Source organism: Nuphar pumila, chromosome 1 (assembly GCF_984573655.1).
Source record: "Nuphar pumila chromosome 1, dmNupPumi1.hap1.1, whole genome shotgun sequence".
NCBI lineage: Eukaryota > Viridiplantae > Streptophyta > Magnoliopsida > Nymphaeales > Nymphaeaceae > Nuphar > Nuphar pumila.
In genome coordinates, this window is record NC_143249.1 from 10071045 (window position 1) to 10090967 (window position 19923).

Genomic DNA, 19923 nt, shown 5'->3' on the forward strand with positions numbered 1-19923 from the left:
AAGAAAAAGGAAGGAATGAAAAATTTTCACAAGCGTGTCACCATTTTAAGATTTGATTTCTTTTCTAGCTGAACATTCAAATTATAATTTCTTTTAAACTGAAACAACGGCAAAGCCATTTCTTGCAGTGCGTTTTTGGTTCATGAAGCCCAGTTCATGGGAATGAAATTTTGTTGACATATTGCATCCCTGTTAAAACAAAAAAAATTAGTACAAATAGCAATCTTTGACAAACAGTGGATTCATAACCACAAACTGAGTTCTTGAATTCCAGGGAACACTTGAAGAATCAAGTTCAAATGACTAAACTACCCTAAAACGTTTGAGTCACCCATCACGGCCAAAGTCTCATATACCGCCCACAACTTAAGGGTATTTTCGTCAGTAAAAAGTTCAACGGATAAGGCAACCAGAATCTCCCTTCATGGAGAGCTAGCTCTCTCTCTCTCTCTCTCTCCTGAGAAGCTGAGAAGATGGCCATTGCCATCTCTATCCGCTCCCCATGTACCCCAATCTCCTCTTGTTCCCCTTCCCAAACTCCCTTTCCGAAGCCCTACAATGGCCTTAAACCCTACCACCACCTCCCCACCATCTCCATATCCCTCCCCACCAACAAAACCCTGACCCCCATACAGAGGAATCCGGTTGTGGCAATGAGCATGGAGGCCGGAATTGGGGTGATGGGAACCAAATTGGGGATGATGACATACTTCGAGCCAGGCGGTAAGGTCGTCCCTGTAACGGTGGTCGGCTTTCGCGAGGGGAACATCGTCACCCAGGTGAAGGCCGAGGCCACCGAAGGCTACAATGCCGTCCAGGTGGGCTACCGGAGGGTCAGGGATAGGAAGCTCACCAAGCCCGAACTGGGCCATCTCAACAAGGTGGGTGCGATCCCCATGAGGCATCTGCAGGAGTTTCGGCTGGTTTCCGTCGAAGGGTTCGAGCCCAACCAGAGGTTGGTCATCGAAGACGTCTTCAAGGAAGGCGACCTCGTCGACGTCTCCGGGAAGTCGATCGGAAAAGGGTTCCAAGGTACTAATTCATCCGCCATCCTTGAGGAATTTGGTAAATGTGTTTCTACTATGATTTCATGGTGGAGAAACAATGGGTTCTCTAGATTATTAAATTTGGTGAGCATTGATGAATTTAAAAAGTAGTCAAAGTTGTTGGTCTCCGAATGCACAATCTTAGATAATTTATGGTCTGGTGTTGAATGAATTAGTTAGTTTGATTCTATTCACTAGTTTTGTGTTGGTTTGTTTCTAATTAAACGATATGTTCGATTCTGATTATGACTCATCTGTGTTTTGATGCTTTCCTTTATTTTGGATTTATACTTGAAAAATAAGTAATTTATGAGGTGAAATCTTTACACGATTGAAGTATTTGAAACGGTTAATGGATTTGGTAATCCAACTGTTGGTAGCTGAGTGATGATACCCTGGTAAGATTATGGGTTGAAGGGTGTTTACACTGGAATTTGATTGAGAAATGCAGTTTGTATTCACGGTAAACGAGTTCTTGACTCGTTTAGAAGAAACCCAACAAGAATGTAAAAAAAGTAGAACACTATGATATACGTGGTTCGGCTAGAATGCCTACGTCCACGAGTGGTATGAGCCTATTTTTCCTTATCAGGCCAAAATGGCCTCATTGCAGACTTTTTGCTCCTTCTGGAGTCATGATCAAGATTGAATCCTGTTTTACATTCATGCTTATCAGAAAGCATTTCCTTCTTTTGTGGGTTTTCTAGTATCTTGCTAATTGGCGTATTTGGTGGATAAGGGTGAGACTCCAACTGCTCTTGGAGATCACGATGAAGATCAACGTGATCTTTGCTAATTGCTTCAGCTGTGAATGAGGATCGGACGTGATCTTTGCTAACTGCTTCAGCTGTTGATGAGGATCGGTTAATACCCTCCCGCAAACTAAGCTGTGGAGTCATCCACAAGCCTAGTTTGGGTCTTAAGGCATAAAAAGACTCTTTGGTGAGAGATTTTGTGAAGATATATGCGACTTGGAGCTGAGACGGAACAAAAGCTGTAACAAGTTGTTGATGAACTACTTTTTCACGAATGAAATGATAGTCGATCTCAATGTGTTTCAACTTATTATGAAAAACTGGATTTACTAGCATATATAAGGCTGAAGGATTGTCACAAAAGAGCGTGGGAGGCTGAGAGATGAAGATCCTGAGATCGTGAAGAATAAATGTAACCCATGTTAACTCGGCCGCGGCAGAAGCTAAGGAGCGATATTCAGCCTTAGTGCTAGAATGAGCGGTCATAGGTTTCTTTTTTGCGCTCCAAGAAATGTAGTTGCCACCAAGGTAAATACAATAACCAGATGTAGAACGCCGTGTGAGGGGGCAGCCAACCCAATCTGCATCGAAGAAGCCGTATAGAACCATAGGGTTGCGAGCAAGTAACCGGATGCCATAGTGTAAAGTACCTTTGATATATCTCAAAATACGCTTGATCAACTGAAAGTGAAATACCGTGGGAGTGTGCATGTACTGACAAACGAAGTTCATGCTATACGATAAATCCGGTCCGGTGATGGTGAGATACTACAGACTACCAACGAGGCTTTGGTAATAACGAATGTCTTCAAATAGAACAGAATTAGGGGGCACATGTGGCCGGTCGACCATGGGGGTGGAGATTGATTTACAGTCTTTCATTTGAGCTTTTTTGAGGATATCAAACACATAATAGGTTTGATCCAAGAAAATACCACCCTCAAACCATTTGACTTGAATACCCAAGAAATGGTGGAAATAACCAAGATCTTTCATAGCCAACTCTTTACTTAATTGTTGAATGGTGTAGGCCAAGAAGTGTTGGTTGCTTCCGGTGATGATAATGTTATCAACGTATAATAACAAATATATGTAACCTCGAGAGTGTCAACAGATAAAAAGTGAAGAGTCTGCAATGCTGCAAAAAAATCCCATGGCTAAGAGGAAGGTGCTAAAACGATCAAACCATCTGTGAGAAGATTGTCGAAGGCCATATAAAGCCCACTGAAATTTACAAACATCATGAGGTTTAGATGGGTCATGAAACCCAAGTGGCTGGTCCATGTAAACAGGTTCTTCAAGAGAGCCATGAACGAAGGTGTTTTTGATGTCAAGTTGGCGGATCGGCCAAGAGGAGGCAAGAGCAACGGACAAGACGATACAAATAGTGATAGGCTTGATAATGGGGGAGAAAGTTTCAAGAAAATCGATACCAGGTAACTGGGTAAATCCCTTTGCGACAAGACATGCTTTAAGTCTGTCTAAGGTTCCATCGGCATGAAGCTTGGTTTTGAACACCCGTTTACAACCAATGATATTCATGTTGGGTTGTCTAAGGACAAGGGTCCAAGTTTGTGTTTGGGAAAGAGCTTTCATCTCATCTTGCATGGTTTGTAACCAACCTAGATGATCGAGAGCGGTTTTGATATTTTTTAGCTCATAGGGAATATCCAACTCCGCAAAAAAGTATTTGGGGTTGGATTTAACGATGCCTACCTTAGCGCGAGTGACCATGACATGGGTATTGGACGGGCTTGGAGTGGAGGAATGAGGGAGTGGGGATGGCGGGCTGCTGGATTCAATGGTGTGGTTTATTGGAATGGTGGTCGGCTGATTTGAATGTGACGCACCAAGATTGGTGGGTTCAACATGGGTTTCTCTATTCACTTGGCTTGGGTTGGTTCCATAAGTGCGGGTAATGGGTCGAGTGTGCTGGTGAGATTTTGATGATCATAAGTCCTTGAGATCTCCTCATCATGTCACCATTTAGTTGGATCTGCATAATGTAACCGATGATCTTTGAATGGAAAACAACTTTCATAAAAAACATGGCGGCTAATATGTATACATCCAGTTTGAACATGAAGACAACGATATCTCTTATAGTTGTCACTATAGTCCCAAAAGATGCATGGCATTGACCTGGGAGATAATTTATTTTTGGCATAATCACGCATGTGAGGAAAACACCTTGAGCCAAAGATACGTAAATAATCATAGGCTGGTTTCTTATGAAAGTCTTTCATATAGAGAAATCATATGCAAAACTGTGCTGAGAAGACGATTTAAAATTCAAACTGCTGTAAAAAATGCTTCAACCCAAAATTTTGCAGGTAAGCCAACATAAAGAATCATAGCAAGGCCGAGCTCAACAATACTACGATGTTTCCTCTCCACACACCCGTTTTGCTCGGGCGTGTGCGGGCAAGATATATTGTGATGAATTCCATTGTTTCTCAAATATGTTTGAAAATCATTACTCATAAACTCACTGCCACCATCAGATTGTAAGGTTCTAATGGAGCCTTTGAATCTATTTGACACCAATTTGTGAAACTCACAAAATCGATTAAGGAAATCAGACTTGAGTTTTAATAGGTACATCCAAATGTATCTGAAAAAATCATCGATCATAATGGCATAGTACTTAAATCCTTGATGAGAGGTTTCGGGGGCCAGATGTCACAATGGACTTGCTCAAATAACTCACTACAAGTTTTTTCAGAGCTTTGAAAAGGTAGGCGACATGATTTTGTAATGAAACAAGATGTTTACAATCACAATGCCAACAAAGGGCTACTCAAGTGCACAAATACAATATGGTCTCTAATGGACCGATAACAATCTTATAAAAAAGTGATAAAAAACACTAGTTCCACAAGAGCACAACTTTCACACAATCACAATATAAAAAACTAAAATTTATATATGGGCTAATAAGCTTAGAAAAGCTTAAGATACATAGAGTAGTGAGACTCTATTTATAGAACCTCACATATAGTGAGAGGGAGGCAGTCCAACAGTCGCCTCCAACAGTCATAATTATGACTGTTGAGGGTCCCAACAATCATATTTGACTGATAATAAAAACAGAAAACAAAAAAACAAAAAAAAAAATAAAAAAACAAAAATCAAAAATCAAAAGTAAAAAGACTCAACAGTCCCTATTGGGCTGTACTATATTACATGCCATTTAAATGACAAAAATACCTTTGATATACATATATTGTATAAATATACGTATATCAATTAGGTATACAAATATATACACAGTATTTTAACTCCCCCTCAAACTTACGGTGAGATCACCGAAAGTTTGCTAAAAAAATACAAAAACCTTGGTAGAGGAAGAGCTTTGGTGAAGAAGTCCGCAATCCGAAACTCAGACTGAACATATGGTAAAGTAATCATCCCCTTCAAGTATTCTTCTCGAAAATAGTGGCAATATATCTCAATATGTTTCGTGCATTCATGAAATGTGTGATTGCTGGCTATATATATAATACTTTTATTATCACAACATAATTTTGAAGGTTCTGAAACATCAACACCCATATCTGAAAGTAATGATCTCATCCACACGACCTCGGTTGTTATTTGTAGCCATCACCTTATATTCAACTTCCGTGGAAGATAAAGACACTTTTTGTTGTTTTTTGCATATCCAAGAAATGAGAGAATCACCTACAAATACACAAAAACCTGTAGTTGAGTGACGATTATTGAGATCTCCTCCCCAATCAGAATCAGTATAAGCAATAAGATTTATAGATGATGAAGATGATAAGAATAACCCTTTAAATATAGTTTTTTTTTATGTATCAAACTATTCTTAACACGACACTCATGGGAACTGATGTAGGTGCATGTTGAAACCAACTTACAGTATATACTACATGCGCAATGTCTGGCCTGGTAATAGATAAGTACATTAATGATTTGATGAGTTGCCTATAAGCTGTTGGATCATCTAATAAAACTCTGTCTTCAACTCTCATTTTAGCATTTATCACTTCAGGAGTATCAACATATTTTGTCTCTGTGATTCCCAAATGCTCAACAATATCAACTGCAAACTTTATCTGAGACAAAATGTACCCTCTTGGCGAGTATGCTATTTCAATTCTTAAAAAATATCTCAAAAAACCAAGGTCAGTCATATCAAAAGATTTCTTAAGCATAATTTTAATTGTTTCAATTTCCTTATGATCATTAACAGTGATGATCATATCATCAACATATAAAAGCAGAATGATAAGGGAGGTACCTGTAGATCTTACAAAAAGAGAAATGTCAGTATAACAGGATTTAAATCCAAGATTCAACACATTTTCACTAAACCGATCATACCATGCTTTAAGAGCTTGTTTAAGCCCATATAAAGTTTTTTGAAGATGAAAAACCATTCCATTTTCAATAGTCAGACCAGGAGGAGGATCCATGTAAACTTCTTCATTTAAATTTTCATTCAAAAAAGACATTTTTAACATCTAATTGATATATAGGTTATTTTCTAATGAATGCTACTGCAACTAGAGTTTTAATTGTGGTCATGCAAGCTACTGTAGCAGATGTTTCCTCATAATCTATTCCATATTCTTGGGAATATCCTTTTGCAACTAATCTTGCTTTATATCTTTCTAGGGACTCGTCACTCTTTGTTTTGACTTTAATTACCCATCTACATCCTATTATCTGATTTTCCTTAAGAATATGTTAGACTTCCCAAGTATGAGCCTTGTGTAATGCATCTAATTTTATTTTCATAGCTTCTACCCATTCTTTTATTTTTTTAGCTTCTTTATAGTTAGATGGTTCATGATATGAATGAATTGCTAGAAGGCATGCCCTATATTTTGGAGAGAAGGATTCATAGGAGACAAACCTATTTGGAGGCCTATGTATCCGTTCAAATCTCCTAACACTAGACTCTTTAACATTTGTTGGTTGACTATATTTTTCAAAAGCACATGGATGCTCCCCATTATCTCATATAGAGTATTGCAAGAGGTTATAAGTTGGTTCTCTTTCTTCACTTGGTCCATTATTTGACTCAAAATGATCAATATCATTATTATCAATAATTTCATTATTTGATTTAGGTAACAAATCAAATAAGGCATACTCGGATTCTTCCTTAGGTTTTTCAAGATCAAATCCATTTTCATTTTCAACAAATGTTACATTTCTAGAGACATAACGTTTATCATTTTTTTGGATCATAGCATTGAGAGCATGTTACGATTCTCTCGCATCATAGTGATGGATGAGCTTACGAGATCAATTCAAGAAAATGTACCGTGGTGTATGTTGTTTGCTGATGATATTGTTTTGATTGATGAGTCTAGAGCTGGGGTTAATGCTAAGTTAGAATTATGGAGACAGACATTGGAAGCTAGAGGTTTTAAGTTGAGTAAGAGTAAGACTGAATATATGGAATGTCGGTTTAGTAAGCAACGAAGTAGTGATGGGAGTGTAGTGAAGCTTGGTGAGCAAGATATACCGGTGAATGATTATTTCAAATATTTGGGATCCATCATTCAAAAGTATGGAGAAATTGATGGAGATGTAAATCATAGGATAAAGGTTGGGTGGATGAAATGGAAAAGTGCTACTGGAGTGCTGTGCGATCGTAGAATGCCATTGCGGTTGAAGGGAAAGTTTTATAGGACGACTATTAGACCCGCTTTACTATATGGTACGGAATGTTGGGCTGTCAAGAGACATCATATTCAAAAAATGAGTGTAGCTGAGATGCGGATGCTTAGATGGATGTGTGGAAATACAATAAAAGATAAGATTCAGAACGAAGAGATACGTAAGAAGGTAGGTGTTGCACCCATTGAAAATAAGATGCGAGAGAATCGTTTACGGTGGTTTGGACATATTCGGCGAAGGCCTAATGATGCTCCAGTTAGAAGGTTGGAGAAATGGGAAAATATATTAGTTAAAAGAGGTCGGGGTAGGCCTAGGAAGACTTGGATGGAGATGATAGGAAAGGATATGAATGCTTTGAACCTCACCGAGGACATGGCGTTGGATAGAAATGATTGGAGGAAAAGGATTCATGTGGAAGACCCAAAATGAATTTCTTTTTTGGTTCATATCGCTGACCCCAATTGTTTTGGGATGAAGGCGTAGTTGTTGTTGTTGTTGTTGTATAGCATTGAGAGCATTTTTGATTTTCGACATATCTAAAAAAAACACATTTTATAGATTTAGGAGAGAGTTTGTTATATTTTTTAAAAAGCACAGAGCATTTACATCCGAAGACCCTTAGTCTTTTCAAATCGGGAGAAACTTTAAGGAGTTTTTCAATCGGAGATTTGTTTTCCAAAATTTAAAAAGACATTCTATTTATTAGATATACCACGGTGAGAGCGGTTTCGGCCCAATTTTTTTTTGGAATTTCTTTTGAAATGAGTAGGGTCCTAGTAGTTTCAATAATATGATGATGCTTTCTTTCAGAAATACCATTTTATTGGGGGGTCTTAGAACAAGATCTTTGGTGTAAAATACCATGAGTTTTTAGATAGGATTGAAATTCATTTGAAAGAAACTCTCCCCCTGAGTCGGAGCGGAGGATTTTAATATTTATTTTAAATTAATTTTTAACAAGATTATGAAAATTTGTAAAGCATGAAAAAACTTCGGATTTGAGTTTAAGAAAGTAGATCCAAGTATGTCTACTAAAATCATCTATGAATATAACATAATATGAATAACCACCTTTTGACATAACGAGAGCGAGACCCCATACATTCAAATACACTAATTCAAAGATTTCATTAGTCAAGGAAGTTTTAGATCGAAAATGCATCATTTACATTTTTCCAAGTATACAATCTTTACATACAAATTCTTTATCCTTATAAAATTTTTTCAAAAATAAAAAATGAGATAATTTGGATATACTTGGGTGTCTTAATCTTTTATGCCAAAGATCTAAACTAATTTCTTTGATATGATTACAAAAAGAGCGTTTAGGTAAACATAAGGAATCCATATAGTAAAGATCTCCTCTTCTATGACCTTGCCCAATCGGCTTCCCTGACTGGAGATCTTGCACCCAACAAGTCTTAGATGAAAAGAATACTTTACACCCATAATAAAAAATTTGAGATACCGAAAAACGGTTTAAATTTAATTTTGTAATAACCCTCACATTTAGAACAATTTTTTTTTTTGAAATATTGTTGAGGTTTCTTATACTTTTAACTTTTAAAGAAGTACCATCGGCAGTTGACATGAAAAATATGAATTAGTGCAATCAGATAAAAGAGATTCATTATGAGTTATGTAAAAAGAGGCACCCGAATCCAAAGCCCAAGAAGACTTATCCGGAGGAGAAGAAGAGGAGATGACGGCACCGGATGTAGGAATGACTTTTAGAATTTGTGAGACGGTCTCCGCTATTTGGGCAATTGTTAAATTATTGAAGTTGTCCCCTTTCTTTGATTCTTGAGGTTCTTTACTTACGGCAACCACTTTTTTGAGCTTGGGACAATCCAGTCTTATATGCCCCGGTTCTTTACAATGATGACAAGTAATTTTATCCTTGTATCATCCTTTGTATCCTCTTCCATTATGTCCTCCATCGATTTTTTTTTTTTCAAAATGAGGCGGTTTATAAGTTTTTATAAAATTTTTGGGTATTGATACGGCAAAAACCTCGTCATTAGACTTGTGCATTCCAAGTCTTGTTTATTCTTGACAAATTTGAGCAAGAGCCTCAATTATAGAATGAGCTGAAGTCCTATAAAGCAAGGAGGACCTAACCTGTTCAAATTCCGGTCGGATACCATATGGAAAAGAGAAAAGGTTCTCTTTCAACTTGTAATCTTTTCATCTCAATAGCCGAACCTTCCCATTTTGGTTCTAACATAGCTAGTTCATCACAAATAGGAGACAAGATACCATAAGTCTCTTACACTTTTATCTCCTTGTTGTTGTAAGGAAATAAGCGAAAATACAAATAACAAGTGATAACACTTGAAGATCCAATAATGGACAAGAAATCACAAGCACATAAAGTGCAAATACACAAACCTACTAAGGAAAAATCACAATCACTTTAAGTGCAAATACATAAACCCACAAAGGGGTAATGCCAAAGGGCAACAAAAAATAATTTTATTAAGAGAGTGTAAGAACTACAACAAGAATGAGGGGTAATACCCCTTTATATACAAGATGAAAAAGAGAGAGAGAGGGAGCCATCGGGGCTCCCACTAGATAGACGTTGGGGAGCCCCAACATCTATACAAGTGGGCCCCCCAATGGTCCCAAACAAGGGAAATTAAAAATTAAGAAAATAAAAAAATCCTAAATAAGTTGTACATAACTTATATTATATTGTGAAAAGACCAAAATACCCCTATCAGGTATTTTGGATAAAATAGAAAATACACATATACACGCGCGCGCGCGCGCGTGCACACACACACACACACATATATATATATATATATATATATATTAACATGCCCCCTCAAACATTACGTGGGGAGAACAAAAAGTTTGAAAATTCGAAGGGAAGGATTCCAAGTCTTTAAGAGTCTTCAATGAAAATCACCATATTTATAACATATCAGAGAATTTTGCAACTATCACCATTCAATTGTCTTTAATGGTGATCATTTTCAAGCACCTTCATTGACTATCTCCATGATGTATCAACTGTACTTTTCCATCTCATTTTTAAAAACCTGTGGAACAAACCAAAGAGCTCAAAGTATACAAGAAAAATATCTTTGTAGATTATAATTTAAAAACAAGAATAGAAGTTTTCAAACAAGATATATTGAATTAACCTATTTTTCAAGAAACCATAACATTGATTATGAGAAATGATGGTCTTCCACAAAAGCACTTGAATCTCTCAAAAGAGTGTCTATTAAAGATACTTTAAACAAAACCCATAAAAGGGTATAAATGAAAGAACACCAAATGAAATAATAAATCTTTATTTATAACTAAAATGCTTAAGAAGCATTGATTACGAGAAAATTTGATTATTTAAAGAGTATATGATTCATCAAAAAGAGATAAAACAATGATACATAAAAAATATTCTATGCATTTCAATCAAGCATCATGTAAAAATGTTGTCAAGAGGATCAAGCTCAAAGACAACTTGATAAACCTACTATAGTCTTTAAAGAAAGATATGTGCAAAAAGGTACAAGAGATTGCTCACAAAGGAGCGAACATGAACAAAGGCATAAAAATAAGTTCTTTATTGAAAGAGAGTAAGCATCATAAAAGATTTAAAAATAGCTAATTAACTTCATGCATACAATTATGTGAAACCATATATGCATTATACAATTAAAACATTCTTAATGTACATAAAAGGATAACTATTTGTATTAATAAAAATGCATATAAAAAGCACGAATTTAATATAATGCATCAAGTTCCTTTAATTATGAACCAATTGTCTCTATCATTACAATACACAAGTGTTTATGTAAGGGACATACTTACAAAACCCTTAAGGGGATACACAAAAGACTCATAATATAAAAAATAATATTATTATGAGTATGCAAAAGTCTTTTATCTATAAACATCTTTCATAGAAACAAGTAGTAAAAGTTTAGAAATTTCAAAGAGAGATTTTAAAAATCTTATATACAACAACAACAACAACAACTACGCCTTCATCCCAAAACAATTGGGGTCAGCGATATGAACCAAAAAAGAAATTCATTTTGGGTCTTCCACATGAATCCTTTTCCTCCAATCATTTCTATCCAACGCCATGTCCTCGGTGAGGTTCAAAGCATTCATATCCTTTCCTATCATCTCCATCCAAGTCTTCCTAGGCCTACCCCGACCTCTTTTAACTAATATATTTTCCCATTTCTCCAACCTTCTAACTGGAGCATCATTAGGCCTTCGCCGAATATGTCCAAACCACCGTAAACGATTCTCTCGCATCTTATTTTCAATGGGTGCAACACCTACCTTCTTACGTATCTCTTCGTTCCGAATCTTATCTTTTATTGTATTTCCACACATCCATCTAAGCATCCGCATCTCAGCTACACTCATTTTTTGAATATGATGTCTCTTGGCAGCCCAACATTCCGTACCATATAGTAAAGCGGGTCTAATAGTCGTCCTATAAAACTTTCCCTTCAACCGCAATGGCATTCTACGATCGCACAGCACTCCAGTAGCACTTTTCCATTTCATCCACCCAACCTTTATCCTATGATTTACATCTCCATCAATTTCTCCATACTTTTGAATGATGGATCCCAAATATTTGAAATAATCATTCACCGGTATATCTTGCTCACCAAGCTTCACTACACTCCCATCACTACTTCGTTGCTTACTAAACCGACATTCCATATATTCAGTCTTACTCTTACTCAACTTAAAACCTCTAGCTTCCAATGTCTGTCTCCATAATTCTAACTTAGCATTAACCCCAGCTCTAGACTCATCAATCAAAACAATATCATCAGCAAACAACATACACCACGGTACATTTTCTTGAATTGATCTCGTAAGCTCATCCATCACTATCGCAAATAGGAAAGGGCTTAAAGCAGATCCTTGATGTAACCCAACCGTTATCGGAAAATTGGTTGTCACCCCTCCACAAGTGCGGACATTGGTTACTACTCCTTCATATATATCTTTAATCTTATATAATAAAGAAAAATTGATATTTGCAGATCAACCCCAATTTGCGAAAAATTACATTCTCACAGATATCAAGAGAAAACTTCAATAATACAATGCAAGATGCATGAAATTATTTTAATAATCATTTCTCATAGAAGAGAAGATGGGTTTAGACAATTTTTCAAATTACAACATCGGTTTAACCATCACCTCATAATCCTCCAAACCTCAAATATTAAGTGTATCAGCGACTAGACCAAGAGCATAAACAACATACCACTAAAGGGCCAAAGACACACACGAAGGTGTGTAAAAACACCTCTTGTCTACATATAATTGTGAAAGTATCTTCAACATGATACTACGAATAATATTACAATATTCTTGGAAATAAATGCGTATACAAACGCCCAACAAGAACATTTGAAACACTTGTGCACACAATGCACAACACAAACTCACAAATGCACAAATACAATCCTGAGTCATAAGTTCCACTAACACAAGCTTGGGCTATAATCCCAAAGCCTTAAAAAATACAATGGAGGAGAGCCCTTTATATAGGGCTTGGAGAGACCCTTGGAGGGGCTCCTACATAGTCGTTGGAGCCCCTCCAACAGTCACAAATGTGACCGTTGGAGGGGCCCAACGACTAGTGGTGGGCTCCCCAAGGTACAAAGTACAAAGGGTACAAGAAAAGAAAAAAGAGAAAAAAGAGAAAAACAAAAAGGGAAAAAATACAATACATATTCAAGAAATGAATATGTGCAAAAATGAGAAAAAGACTAAACTACCCCTATGGCTAAATAATAGAAATATATATTATATATATATAATAAGTAGATACATATACATATATATTAATATATGTATATGTATTACCTTATATATATATATATAAAATATATATATATATATATATATATCATTACATGATTTGATTACATAATTTAACACCCCCCTCAAACTTAGGGCAGGATGACCGAAAGTTTGCTAAGGAAGTTGAAGCGCGGAGCACACAAAGCTTTAGTGAAGAAATCTGCCAACTGATATTCTGATGTGACATATGGAAGGTCAATGACTCCTTTGAGATACGCCTCACGAACATAATGACAATCCATTTCTATGTGTTTGGTCTGCTCATGGAAAGTGTGATTCTTAGCATTATAAATCGCACTTTTGTTGTCACAGCATAGCTTGGTGCGCCCTTCTATTGTGATCCCCATATCTTTCAGCAACTGATGGATCCATACAATTTTCATAGTAGTAGTCGCCATGACACGATATTTGGCTTCGGTTGATGATAGAGACACATTTTGCTGCTTCTTACATCTCCATGAAATCAGCGAATCTCCTAAAAACACACAAAAACCAGTGGTGGAGTGACGGTTATTTGGGTCACCTCCCCAATCAGAGTTAGTATATGCAATTAATTTTAAATTAGAGGAAGAGGACAAGAAAACTCTCTTATTTAGAGTGCCCTTTATGTATCTTACGACTCGTAAGATAGCACTCATGTGAACAGAGGTTGGTGCATGCTGAAACTGGCTTGCCGTATGAACTGCATGTGAGATATCTGGTCGTGTAATACTCAGATACATCAACGATCCTACAAGCTGTCTGTAGGGAGTAGGATCAGAGAGAAGAACACCATCATTAATCTTCATTTTAGCTCCTACTATAGTAAGAGTTTCACAAACCTTATCATCAGTAATACCTGACCTGTCAATAATCTCAGACGCAAGCTTAGTTTGAGACAAAAAATACCCTCTATGAGAGTAAGCTAGTTCAATACCAAAAAAATAAGTCAGAAAACCCAAGTCAGACATTTCAAACTTATCCTTTAAAATTGATTTTATTCTTTTAACCCCTTTAGAATCACTTTCGATTATAAGCATATTATCCACATATAGAAGTAAAATAACAATCCTTGCATTAGATTTCTTAACAAATAAAGCAGTATCAGTAAAGCAAGATGAAAAACCATTTTCTATCATTACAGAGTTAAACCTATCATACCAAGCCTTAGGGGCTTGTTTTAAGCCATAAAGGGCTTTCCTAAGGCTAAGCACCTTCCCTTTGGGAGTCTCCATTCCAGGTGGAACATCCATGTAAACCTCTTCATTTAAATTACCATTCAGAAAAGCATTCTTAACATCCATTTGATAGATGTTCCATTTGTTGATAGAAGCAACAGAGATGAGACATCAGACAATTACCATTCGAGCAATGGGCGCAAAAGTTTCTTCATAGTCAATCCCATACTCTTGACTATACCTTTTAGCAACTAATCGAGCTTTGTATCTCTTCAAAGATTCATCGCTCTTAGTTTTAATCTTAAATACCCAACGAGAGCCTATGGTTTTCTTTCCAATAGGTAAAGTTTGGAATTCCCATGTCTCTGCTTTCTTAAGAGTAGTGAGTTCATTTTGCATAGTTTCTTGCCATTCTATACATTTTTTAGCTTCCTCAAAATTCCTTGGTTCAAAGTAAGAGTGAATAGCGCTAAGACAAACCCTATATCTGGGTGAAAAAGAATCAAATGAGACAAACCTAGAGGGTACTCTTCTACTTCTCTCAGTTCTTCGTAGATCATCATTTGTTGAACTAGAACTACTAGGTTCACTGTATTTTTCAATAGCACTCCTAAAATTACTTCTATTTCTATGGATATATGTTATAGGCTCTCTTAAATCTTCTAACTTACTATGTTGAGGTACCAAGGGAAGAGGAGGGGAACTATCTTCATTGTCGTTGATGTCATTAGGAGTAAAACCATCATCACTATCCTCATTGTCATCATCATGAGCTAACATTTCAAATAGGAAAGAATAATCTATGTTATCTTCACAGGATTCACCTTTTTCAAAACCATTAACGTTTTCCAGAAAACTCACATTTCTGGAGACATACAACTTATCATTCTTGATATCATAACAACGAAACCCCTTATGGGTTTCAGAATATCCAAGAAAAGCACAGGGAATCGCTTTAGGTGAGAGCTTATCGTTCTTATCAGTAAGAACAAAGCATTTACAACCAAATATTCTTAATCCACTATAGTCAAGCTCTTTAGTATAGAGTTTTTCAAAACGCGAGATATTGTTCAAGTTTTTAGAGGGTAGCCAATTTATCAGATAAACAGATGCAAGAGCAGCTTCAGCCCAAAAACCTTTTGGGATGTTTTGAGAGACCAACAAAGTTCGGGTTGTCTCTATTATATGTCTATGCTTTCTTTCGGCTAACCCGTTTTGTTGAGGGGTTTTTGGACAAGATCTTTGGTGTAAAATACCATATTTTTCAAGGTAGTTTTTGAAATCATTTGAAAGGTATTCTCTACCTGAGTCAGTTCTAAAAATTTTGAGATTCCCATTAAACTGATTCTTAATCATCATATGATAGGTTTTAAAAGTTGAAAAAACTTCATATTTGTTTTTAAGAAAATAAATTCAACAATATCTCGTATAATCGTCAACAAAAATAACATAATAAGCAAATCCACCTTTTGATAAAACTGGTGTCGGACCCCATACATCAGAATCAGAATGGATAATTTCAAACGGTCTAGTTGTAAACATAAATATTTGAAAGAAAGGTAATTTTTTCATTTTCCCAAGTATACAATCATTACAAGTGAAATCACTTTTGCATAAACTTTTGACAAAAGGCAAATGAGAATTTTTTACAATATTTGGATGTCCAAGTCTTTTGTGCCATATATTAATATCTTTTTGGACAACATTACAAAAAGGATTCTTTGGAACTTGAAGGGAATCGACATAGTAAAGATCACCCTTCCTAGAGCCTTCTCCAATCAATCTCTCGGACTGGCGATCCTGTATCCAACATTTGTTAGATGAGAATTTTATATCCCACCCATGATCCGAGAGTTGAGAAACGGAAAGTAAATTTAAGTTTAATTTGGGTATAAATCTAAATTTAAGTTGATTGGTGTCTCGAGGAGGATTCAAAATCAATGTGGAATAAGATAGCGGGTGGCATGAGAAAGGTGGCTAAGGACGTATTGGGTGAGTCTAAAGGCGGTGCACCGCTAGGTAAGGATACATCGTGGTGGAACGAGGATGTCAAATTAGCTATTAAGGTTAAAAGAGAGTGTTATAGAAATCTAAGTAAGAGTCGTGATAAGGAGAATTTGGAGAAGTATATGATAGCGAAGAAGGAAGCTAAAAAAGTAGTTTGGAACGCGAGGGATAAGGTATATAAGGAGGTTTATGACAAGTTGGATACCAAAGAAGGCGAGAAGGATATTTATAGGCTTGCAAAGATGAGAGATAGGAAATCGAGGGATCTGGGTATGGTTAGATGTATCAAAGATGAAACACAAAGGATTTTAGTCAAAGATGAGGTGATTAAGGAGAGATGGAAAAATTATTTTGATAAGCTATTTAATGAAAGTCATGCTCAGGATCTTGGAGACTTCTCTATTCCTTTTCATGAGATGAATCATGACTTCATGCGCAAGATTCAAAAGAAAGAAATTGCAGAGGCTTTGAAGAAAATGAAATCAAGGGCAGTTGGCCCAGATGGTATTCCTATCGAGGCTTGAAAATGCTTGGCAGAGCAAGGTTTAGAATGGTTGACAAATCTTTTTAACAAGATTTGGCGGACAAATAAGATACCTAATGAGTGGAGGAAAAGTACTTTGGTGCCTCTATATAAAAATAAGAGTGATATACAAGATTGCACAAACTATTGTGGTATAAAACTCATGAGTCATACTATGAAACTTTGGGAGAGGGTGATTGAGTCTAGGTTGAGGAAGGTTGTCATGATATCGGAGAATCAATTTAGTTTTATGCCTGGAAGATCAACTATGGAAGCTATACATCTTCTTAGACAACTTATCGAGAGAAATAGAGAGAGGAATAAAGATTTGCATATGGTTTTTATTGATTTAGAGAAGACATACGATAGAGTATCTAGGGACGTTCTTGTTAAAATGTAAACTGCAATATATATATATATATATTATTTAATATTATTATATTTTCTTTTATTATTTTCTTTTTCTATTTTTTTATTTTCTTTTTTAGCATCTAGTTCAATAGAAACTAGATATTTTGATCCAGTCAAGTTCCTGTTGGAACTTGACTGTGCAAGTAGCTGTTGGACTGTAGTCCAACAACTATAATAAATGCTGTTGGACTATAGTCCAGCAGCTATAATAATAAATGCTGTTGGACTGTAGTCCAACAGCTATATTAAGAGACGTTGGAATCCAACGTCTCTTTTTGGAGAGCTCAAAATGAGCTCTCCTCTCTCTCCCATTGTTTTGTATATATAGGGGTGAACCCCTTCAATGTATATAACCATGCTTCTTAAGCATTTTGTTCATGAATAAAGTATTATTTATTTTTCAAGTGTTCTTCCCTTTATACCCTTTCAAGGGTCATGCTTGTAGTGTCTCCAATAGACACTTGTTTGTGAGTTATTTGTGCATTTGTTGAAGACCACCATTTCATTACATGGTATCAAAGCTACGAAATCCTTAGATCTTGAAGTGCTTCCGCCTCGATTTCCGTGCCACATTTACAAAAGGTGTTTCATCACCTTGTTCTTGGCTCAAGAAGATTTGTTTGAAGAAAGGCGAACTTGTGCTACAAAAAAAATTGGTTTTGTATCCTCTCTTATTCCTTTGTCTACTCTTTTTCTTTTCTTTTTATTTTTCTCTCTCTCTCCTCCTATTTATTCCTCTCTTACCCTTGTAAAAGATGGATGACAATGATAAGATCACCATCATTCCTATGAAGCTAAATGATACTAACTATGTAATGTGGGCTTCGATTATGAAGCACCACATTTGGGGAAAAGGTTTATGGGGTATAGTGGATGGTTCCGATTTGGAACCTAAACTATCTCTTACCAAGAAAGAGGGTGATAAAGAGGTTCCTCTAACGGAAGAAGAGAAGAGTAAGGCGTTAGCCACTTATGAAAAGAAATGGAAAGAATGGAGGATAGGGCATGCAAAAATTATGTCATGGCTCATCAATAGCATAGACATTAAAAAATGCTCTAGTCTAGCTAAGTTTGAGCATGCCGATAAGGCTTGGGAATACCTTAAAAACATGTATTCCCTTAAAGATATTGCACATGTATGCAATTTACAAGATAAAGTTCGGACAATGACTCAAAAAGATAAAACTATTCGAGAATATTATAATGAGTTGTCCGAACTTTGGGAAGAGTTGGCTCTTCTTGAGCCCAAATGGCATTGTGCCGAAGACATCGAGCTTCGCCAAAAGCAACTCGATATGGAACATTTCTATCAATTTGTGAATGGTCTAAGGCCGGAGTTTGAATCCACCAAATCGGCCCTTTTACATCGTGGAAAAATTCCTTCTATTGTTGATACTATAGAAGAGCTCACTATGGAAGAAAATAGACTTAGAAAAAGTACTCCAAAAGTTGATGATGACTCCGTTTTAGTTGTATCTAGACCGGGGAATCATACTCGTACTTACAAGCCGCCTCATTTTGGAAGGCAAAACGGTGACTTTGATAAAAGAAAAGTTATTTGTCATCATTGTCATGAACCGGGGCACTATAGGCCTCAATGTCCAAAGTTAAAAAGAAGAGAAGAAAAAAGAGTTGCATCTGTTGAATCTGAGTCAAAAGATCAAGATGCACCTGTGTCTATGGCTCAACTGATGGAAATCCTTCAACCTCTTCTCAAAGGGGTATCCTCCTCAACCGAAGCCTCAACTGGAGCGGCAGTTGCATCTTTCTCCGGTCCAGGTAACTTTCCTTGGCTTTTAGATTCTGGTGCTTCTTTTCATATGACCCCAAATGTTAATAGTCTATCCGAATGTCTTAAAAATGACTCAAGTGTGTCAAAGGTTTTTACAGCCGATGGCACATCTCTCGAAGTAAAAGGAATAGGATGTTTTGAAAATCTTCAAAAATCCAAAAGATTTTTTATCCCAGAAGTTAGATATATCCCTAAACTTAATTTGAATCTCTTATCTGTCTCGCAAATATCTGATTATGGATGTAATATCTCCTTCTCTTCTCATGGTTGTTGGGTACAAGATCGCCAGTCAGGGAAGCTGATTGGGGAAGGCCATAGAGAAGGAGGACTTTATTACATGGACTTTTTGGAATTACCCAAGAATGCATTTTGTTATAATATTCAGAAATTAGAATTGGATTTATGGCACAAAAGGCTTGGCCATCCTTATATGTCTAAAATTCAATATTTTCCAAGTTTGGAAAAATTTTGTAATTCTGAAAATTTTTCTTGTAAAGACTGCATTCTTGGCAAAATGAAAAGGTTACCATTTCTTAGTAGAACTTTTGTTTCCTCACGACCACTTGAGTTAATACATTCGGATGTTTGGGGCCCCGCACCAGTTATTTCCAAAGGTGGTTATACATATTATGTCATTTTTGTTGATGACTTTTCTAGACATACTTGGATTTATTTTCTTAAACATAAATCTGATGTCTTTGCTAACTTC

The 19923-nt window shown here is 36.3% G+C and overlaps 1 protein-coding gene across 1 annotated transcript in view; it reads left to right on the plus strand.

Moving 5' to 3' along the window:
- Positions 1 to 402: 402 nt before the first annotated feature.
- LOC149847928 (large ribosomal subunit protein uL3c-like) overlaps positions 403 to 19923 on the plus strand; it is a 32367-nt gene continuing 12846 nt past the window's right edge. The window contains exon 1 of the mRNA XM_090009229.1: positions 403 to 1032. Within this exon, the coding sequence (XP_089865355.1) occupies positions 474 to 1032 (559 nt within the window). The 5' untranslated portion in view covers positions 403 to 473. The remainder of the gene's footprint in view (positions 1033 to 19923) is intronic.